The 9,180-nt window shown below is 33.7% G+C and overlaps 1 protein-coding gene across 1 annotated transcript in view; it reads right to left on the reverse strand.

Moving 5' to 3' along the window:
- Positions 1-3,342, reverse strand: part of HELRODRAFT_66740 (hypothetical protein) — a gene marked incomplete at both ends in the record, with an annotated part of 64,243 nt that extends 60,901 nt beyond the window's left edge. The window contains one exon of the mRNA XM_009024217.1: positions 3,075-3,342. Coding sequence (XP_009022465.1) covers positions 3,075-3,342 — 268 coding nt within the window. The remainder of the gene's footprint in view (positions 1-3,074) is intronic.
- Between the last annotated feature and the right edge of the window lie 5,838 nt (positions 3,343-9,180).

The following is a 9,180-nucleotide window of genomic DNA, read 5'->3' on the forward strand; positions in this document are numbered from 1 at the left end:
CTAAACGAAGATTGATTGATTGCAGCATGAATTCGGAAAATAAGTTTATTTTAAATTTTAATAAACTAAACGTTCTCCTAAAAAATTTTAGTGAAAATAATCGAAAAAACGAACTACAAACATATTAACGCCAAACATTCGGTAGAATTTATAGAATATTGTAAAAATATATTTAAACGTATATATTATACGTTTATATAATGATAAAGTCCTTTTTTTAATTCTATTTTTAATATAATCTTTTTTGATTATATTAAAATTATTTTTATTTTAATAATTTTAATTTTATTTTTTAAAATTAAATTAATTTAATTTTAATAAAAATCCAGTCACATTATATCACTCCTCAAGAATACTCTCGTTATTTTTCTCAACATCTGCATTTTTGTTATCTTTTTAGGTTTTCAGCAGTCAAAGCTCAGTTTCGCATTCATATAACAGACAACTTATTACACATGCTTTATATATCCTACACTTTAGACCCAATGGTATACCCCTACAACACCGCACTAAAGTCATTTTTCTGAACTTTTTCATCCTACTTTTTTTTTATTTTCGACCCCTCTATCCGATCCATCCTCCTCGTTTCATCTATCATAGATAAAAAAAGAACTCCACTCTTTCAAACCCCTAAATTTCCCAGGTGCTCAGTATCACTATTTATCTTAAGAGTATCTCTCAACTCACATTGCCAGCAAATCAATTCCTTGCTCTTGTTTATATCTCCTTTCAAACCACTGCATTGTTTGTGTGTCCATTTATCACATTTTACCCATAGTATTGAATATCTTTCAACCGTTTTACCACACACCGCCCAGGGAAATTTAACACGTTCAAAAGTATCTGGATCCCATTTGCTCCACATAATTTTGGTCATACCAACATTTACCTTTAAACCTATTTTCTACACTGAAAGCTTTTCTTTCAGTTTTTCCTCACTCTCCGCCATAACAAACGTGTCCCATGGCAACCGACATCTGATATCCCTATTAATCTTTTCCATTACTGTAATAAAAAGTAGGAGGGCTTAGCGCTGAGCCCTGATGTAAACCTACCTGAACATCAATCTACTTACCAACACAATCGTTAATACTTACCACCGTCCAGGCTCTTTCTTACATACACATCACTGTGTCCACCAGCCATTCTTATACCCCACTTTTCTTAAGTACCCACCTAACCACTTTTCTCGGTGCTTTATCATAAGCTTTTTCTAGATCTACAAAAGAAGCCTTATAAAAAATTTTCTTTTTGACTGAATTTTTCTTGTATTTGTTTAACACTAAAAATTGCATCAATAGTAATCTTCCCTCGACAAAAACCAAACTGGATTTCGTCAATATTAACTTGGTTCAAAATTTTTCGCTCCAAAATTCTTTCCATCACCTTCATAGTATGTTACAATAGATTGATTACTCTATACGATCCACAGTGTGAAGGGTTTCCTTTACCTTTGTATATTGGAATGATTATATTTTTCTCCCAATCTTTTGGGATGGTTTTCCCCTAATTACTGTATAGAACAAATCAGTCGACATCTCAAATCCTCAATCACCTGTTACCTTCAACTTTTCTGTTACCACTTTAGAGTTACTCGCTGTCTTACCCGTTATCATTTTTCTTAGCACCCACTTACGCTGCTTAACCCATTCCTCCTTATCAAACGTTCTGATTTTTCTGAAGCACCTGTGGCTTTCACTTTTGCCAAAATGAAATCTACTGTACCCTTGACCTCCCCAGGTTCATACTTTATTAAATGGCATGGTTTCTTCTTGAACTAAGTGTTCATGTTCATCTTTGTTTCTTTCTCCATACCCATTTCCATCATGCATTTGTTCATAACCATTACATTCTTTTCCAACATGACCATTTAAGTCTCACATATACACAATAAAAATTATCATTCACACAACTAGACCAGTGAATCTGAATACGCCAAAAATGACTTCTGGAACACTCTCAGATGCCGTCAGGAAAACACCATCATCAGAGATACCATTGCAATGTAGCGACCTCAACGGCCAATAGAGATAAAGCAAATGGGTTCCACGGTGTCCATGGAGGCTTTGGCTGCGAGTCTCAAAGCGAAGACAATGTACCGACTCTGGAATTTGCTGAAAGCCATGAACTCTTCCTGTTGAACACTTACTTCAAGAAGAGGGCAGAACGTTTGATCACATATAAAAGCGGGATGTCATGCACACAAATTGACTTTATTGTCGTCAGACAACAACAGAGAACTAGTTAGAAATACAAAAGTCATTCCAGGCAAAGCATGCATCCCTCAACATCGATTGCAGGTGGCTGATATGATCATGGAACGATCACACCCTGTGACTGATCGAATGCCTACTAGAATAAAGACATAGAAACTGAAAAACCCCATGTTCAAAGAGAAATTCGAGGAGCTGGATCGTCTGGAGAAGGTAGACATAACCTGGAAATCTTTTCAGGACACCCTAGTGAACGCTGCAACGGCTGTATGTGGAAAATCTGGACAAAAAGGCCAGCACAACCGCGAAACTTGGTGGTGGAACGAGACGGTGCAAAATGCTATTGCCGGTAAGAAAGCAGCTTTCGAACAATTGCAGAAGACTAAGATTGATAAAGATCGAAAGATCAAAGAACACAGAAGCGAAATGTCAGGTTGTGATAGCTTGTGCAAATTAATGCAAGGTATGGCTGTCTGGAAGTTTTTTATTTTTTCAGTTTTCAGGTTTTAATACTTTAATATTTATAAATAAATTTTAATCGGTTCTTCATTAATATTGAATAGAAATAGTCACTTTTTCAATATCGTTAAGCAATTGTATGAGTTTTTTTTTCAAGTTCTACGCATAACAAAAGATTTTTTCAAGTGGTTTAAATGTGTGAAATGAGTGGAATAAGTCTGTAATTGTCAAGTTTCATCTGACAGGTCGGAGCGGATCTCATGAAGTTTGTGAAATTCATTGAGACGCGCTGTTGAACAACGCTTTAAAATCTAATTGATTAATTGACTGACTGACTGGTGATTGATTGATTGACTAACTGATTGACAATTAATTTACTAAAAATTAATATTAAAGTCTAACTTTCAAGTCGTTGGATCATTTCTTTATTTTTGCTTGCTATGTCAACATTGGTTAAAACGGCCTCTAATGGAATATAAAGTACTGTTTTATTTTCACTTTTCCATTTAGTGTCATTTAGATGAGCCATAAAACGTTGCAATTTCAAGGTGAATTCATTTTTAATACTATCTGGCCAGATGGAATTTTGATAAAATGATGGAATAAAAACTCCGGACATGAATCGAAGTAAAGAATCCAAATGTTTAGCATTAGATAATCCAAAAATAACATCCTGAAAACAAAAAAATTGTTTTTTTATAGGTACGTATATGTGATTTAATATATTTTATTTATATTTTATTTACAAGTATTTATTTACCAAAAGTATTCCGCCAAACAAGTTGGGTTATATAACACATAAGAAAAAAGTCGCCTGAGCCCACCAATAAAAGTACTTTTTTTGAAATTATTATCAAAAGTTTGTATTATTGCAAATAGTCCATTTTCAATTTTTTGACTTGAAAATTTTTTAATATCAAACAATTAGTCAAACCAACAAAGAAATCAAACGATTTTTGGATGCCGACATCATTAAACTCCATATAAACTTTATAACAAAAACGAAAATCAACAGATTAACAAAAGGTAAACACAATAAAGTCAAAAACTACAAAATGTGATAGAGTTATATAATTGCCCAAAATTCATTCAAATGTTTAATAAAAATAATTAGGTTATTTTGAGCAAGTGATGATGGAGACGAAGATGAAGAAAATATTTTGAAAATTTGATCAACCAAAATGATCCAGTAGCAAAATAAGCATGTAGAAATAATTAAAAATCAACTGGTAGATATTGTATAATAAACATGATGACACATCAGTTAAAGAAAAACAAAACGGACAATATTGTTATAAACGCTGCAATGATCAAATTGCGCTATATTATTTGTTACCTTTGCTATATTTGTAATCTTTGGATTGTAAAGTGTCGCAAAAAGAAGCCTATTTAAAATTCTACGGAGACACAGGTTTTCAGCGAGGTTTGAAGCGAAGTCGTAAATGTGATTTATGTAGTTACTTGGATTAGTATAGTGTTTCTATTATTGTTGACATTCAAATAAACGTTCAACAAAGTTTGCGTTTGCGTTCATCTATCCGTAATCTTGAACCTACGAACAGAGGCGCCAACTTGTCCAAGATATTGGGGAGCCCGGGCCAGGGCCACCAAATGATGCATTATGCCATATGATTATACCGTTTCATTATAGTTATATATACAAATATATATATATATATATATATATATATATACAAATGTCATTAAAAATGGTTGCCCAGCGTGCGTTTATAATCTTTTTTATTAAAACCTCAACACTTCTGAGTTTGTTGAATTCATATTTATTAAGAAGAAAATTATTATTGAGCTTGGCTGACAGTACTGTTTCGGAGTTAACCATCGTCGGAGCCTATTAGATCAAAAACACATAGTCAGAAATGCAAAATTTGAAATAAAATATTAAGTGAAATTTAAGTAAATGAGCAGTTGAATTAATAATTAAATATTAATTAAGTTAAAATATGAGAGTAACCTTCGAATATTAATGACATTATATATATATATATATATAAGGAAATATAAATGAAATTACCAAGATAATAAAATTACGATAACTGAGAAACGAAATGAAATTATAAAATTGGAAAATAATGTAATTTAAAATTGGAAAATAATATAGTGAAGTTAGTATTAAAAGCAGGTGGACGTATGTGAATGCAAAATATGATGTATTATTAATTTGAAAAATTGAAAAAACGAACTACAAACATATTAACGCCAAACATTCGGTAGAATTTATAGAATATTGTAAAAAAATATATATATATAATTTTTATATATTGTAAAGAATATTATAAAAACATATATATATATATATATATATATATATATATATATATATATATATATATATATATATATGTCATATTCCAGACATCACCGTAGAGGAGCTTATAGAAGCACTGAAAGCTATGAAAGATGGAAGGCAGCAGAGCCCTCTGAACTCAAAAATGACACTATCAAAGCATCTGGTACTTCAGGTATCCAAACGTTACTACAATTTTTAACGTAAAGTGTGGAGAAATTGCTCACTGCCGACTGAATAGAACTATAGCATGACAGCTCCGCTATACAAAGACAAAGGTGATCTATTGAACTGTTCATCATATCGGGGTATACGACTATTAGAACACTCCCTGAAAATTGACGAGAAAATCATTGAGAGAAGATTAACGTCGTGCATCACAATCGGAAATTATCAATTTATGCAATTCACATCCTTCGGCAACTGCAAGAGAAGTACCTCGAAAAGCATCAACAACTATCACACATTTTTGTAGACCTTGAAAAAGCATTTGATCGAGTTCCCCGTGAAGGAATGAGGTGGAGTCTACGTCGACAACTCATTCCAAAAAATCTTGTTCGACTTGTGATGGAAATGTATACGAATACAATGACAACCAAATTGGATCAACAACTTCAACGAACCGACATGAAAATGCTCCGATGGATGCAACGAATTAGTCTGAAAGACCACATCAAATCTACCGAAATCCTGCGTCGTGCTGATTTAGATGATATAAAGGACGAATGTCGGCAAAACCGTCTGCGGTGGTTTGGTCATGTCAAACGAAGTGTAAACAGTGCCATAATTTCTCTTGCAGATGTTGAAGTACTTAGCACACGTCCCAAAGGCAGTCCAAAGAAGTCCTGGTCGCAAAAAATCAAGCAAGACATGGAAACTCTAAATTTAAATGAAATGGATACAGTTGATCCTTTAATTTGGCGCAAAAAGTTGATAGCAAAAAAAACAACGTCCTACCTCGGTGAACTGGGTCTCTGGACGCTAAACGAAGATTGATTAATTGATTGATTGACCAACATTACCACAATAACCACCATACTGTAGCAGCAACGAAGACGTTGACAATTGTGGTGGAAGCGTTTGCGAAACAAAAATTCTACACGTGTTAATAGAACTTTAAATCTATTAATGAAATCAACCGTTAAGCTATCAAGAATATAATTATGAATGTTTGCAATCAAATCTTATTTCATTACATTGTGTAGATGTAGACAAAATTTAATTAATTTTCAAATAAATTTAACCTGGTTGAAACTTTCAACTTTGATACTTGCTACACCTTCTTTTTTAAAAAAATAAAATATTTCTTTCTGTGAATCAAAAGGTATATGATGTGAAGCGATTATTTCACTATTCTCTGTATTAACAACAAAAGTTAGCATTTTGATATCAGAAAAGTTTACAAAAGATTCCATAAGGCTCGTGTTTTTTTTCGATTTCAGAGTTTGTGCAAGCTCCTTTGTGTAGTTCGTCAGCATTACTCTTTTAGCTATCATGTCAATCTAAAATTTATAAAACTAATGATAATGGCTACGTTCTATTATAAAAAAAAACAAATATCAATAACCAAGGATTGTGCGTTAATATCATAATCCATTACTTCACATCAGCAATGTTTCCACAATATTTTTCTGCAATATCGTTTTAAATAGCATTAAAGGTATTTACATATTTTTGATATTCAAAATAAAAAATTCTTACGTTATACAATATATAAATAAAACCTTTTCTAGGCCGGTTTTTGGATTTGAGGCGGATTTTTGTAACCCAATTTTGAATGTATTTATATTGATGTATATATCTATAGGTTCATATTTGCATGCGTGAATACAAATATGCATTAAAATATAAAATATAAATATATTAATATATAATATATAAAAGTATATCAAATATAGATTAATCTGAGCAATAATCTATGGATGAAGTATTATATATGTCAATCAATCTTCGTTTAGCTTCCAGAGACCCAGTTTCCCGAGGTAGGACGTTGTTTTCTTTGCCATAAAATTTTTGCGCCAAATTAGACGATCAGTTGTATCCATTTCATTTAAATTTAGAACCTTCATGTCTTGCTCGATTTTTTGCGACCAGAACTTCTTTGGACGGCCTTTGGGACGTGTGCCAGGTACTTCAACATCTGCAAGAGAAGTTATGGCACTGTTTCCACTTCGTTTGACATGACCAAACCATCGCAGACGGTGTTGCTGGCATTCGTCCTTTATATCATCTAAACCAGCACAACACAGGATTTCGGTAGATTTGATGTGGTATGTCCTTCAGATTAATTTGTTGCATCCATCGGAGCATTTTCATATCGGTTTGTTGAAGTTGTTTTTCCAGTTTGGTTGTCATTGGCCATGTTTCTGCACCATATAACAAGACCGGACGTAACACAGATTTAAAAAGTCTTGATCGTAGTGATAGTGGAATGTCACGCCGCATCAATATAGAGGCAAGGAGATGCCATTTATTCCAGGCTGCAGATATGCGTGCTCGAACGGCAGCTTCAGCTGTTCCAGTACAATCTAGAACATCCCCTAGATATTAAAACGATATGACTTTCTCTACCTTGATGGCTTCAAAAACATTGCTATTTCGAATTTGTTGTTGAGGATTGATGCAAGCAGAACAAACAAAAATGAACACTTCAGATAAAGTTCCAATTATTTTTGAACAACGTTTGTGACACCACTGTAACTTTGACATTTTTAAATAGCCTTCGGTGTTGTTGCTTGACAGCGAAGATATCAATTTGCGTGGCTGATGGTCCACTTTTGTATGTTATGAGATGTTTCAACCTCTTTCTAAAATATGTGTTCAGTAAATAAAACCCGAGACCTTCAGCAAACTCAAGGATGCGTTTGCCATCTTTATTCCGATCTTTTCTCCAACGTGGCCATTGAGATCGCCTCCAATCAGGATTGTTTCAGATTTTGGTATTGTTGAGATGGTGTCAAAGAACGCAACCCAGAAGTCATTTTTCATCTCTTCTGATTCGCCCGTCTGTGGTGCGTATGCAGAAAAAATAATCATTGTTTGCTTTTCTAGTCAAAGCTTGATCCACATGAGACGTAAATTAATCCTTTTAATATCCAGTACTTCATGGGCTAGGGGTTCTCTGACAAAAATTTCAACACCATTTTTGGTCGTCATTTGACCATTCCAGAATAGTTTATATTTCTTTTTGTCTGAGTTGACATGACAGAAAGGCAGCAGATGTCAATGCTTCTTCGCTCGAGCATTTCCGCGATTTCCATGCTGCGGCCAGTCAGTGATCCAACATTGAGCGTTCCAAGTCCAAGTACCATAGAGGGGCCATTCTAAATTTTTCTGCAACATCCATCCGCTATTGCATACTTTTCAGGGATTCTTGGCACCCCTTGACCACTTAAGGCTTGCTGGAGACTAGGGGCCGCTGTTTATCATTGCGATGACATTGGAATAATTTAGGGAAAAGTTTTTACATCCGGACACCCATCCTGACGACAACCACCAGTTATAAGCGGTGAGCCTAGCCTTTTGCCCAAAAGCACGCAAGGCAGCGTGGATGCAGTTTTATGTCATGCCCAGAACATGTTTAATAGACTTTAAATCTTTTTTATTAGTTTGTCAACTTGAAACCTTAAATAAACACAAAAACACACAAACAAACATACACACCACACACACACACACACATAACACACACACACATATGTATAACCTTAAATAGAAACAAACAAGTCATAGAGATCTAAAACAGAATGTATTATATATGTATATATGCAAATTTATTTGAGGCGTAAAGAATTACGATTGTATCGCTTGGACCATCTGATAGTAACTTTAAAATTACCAGACTCCAAGCACTGTCATTGATAAGTTAGTTTTTCAATATGTGCTTACATATGTGGTGCTTACATAATAGTGTTTTCATTATGTAGGTATCATTTAATGTTTGTTTGCTTTTATGTGTTTTTGAAAACTCGTAAAAATAAGTTTCGGGTCTAGCCGAAACTTCGGCCGATTTTTCACCGAAACCAAACCTCCCACACAAAAAAAACAAAATCATTTGGCCGAAACCGGACCTTCGGTGATTTCTAAGATATATTTATATATATATTTAATCAATATTCTATAAATTCTACCGAATGTTTGGCGTTAATATGTTTGTAGTTCGTTTTTTCAATTTTTCTCACTAAAGTTTTTTGATGAACGTTT

The sequence above is a fragment of the Helobdella robusta genome (assembly GCF_000326865.2).
Source record: "Helobdella robusta unplaced genomic scaffold HELROscaffold_4, whole genome shotgun sequence".
NCBI classification, from domain to species: Eukaryota; Metazoa; Annelida; class Clitellata; order Rhynchobdellida; family Glossiphoniidae; genus Helobdella; species Helobdella robusta.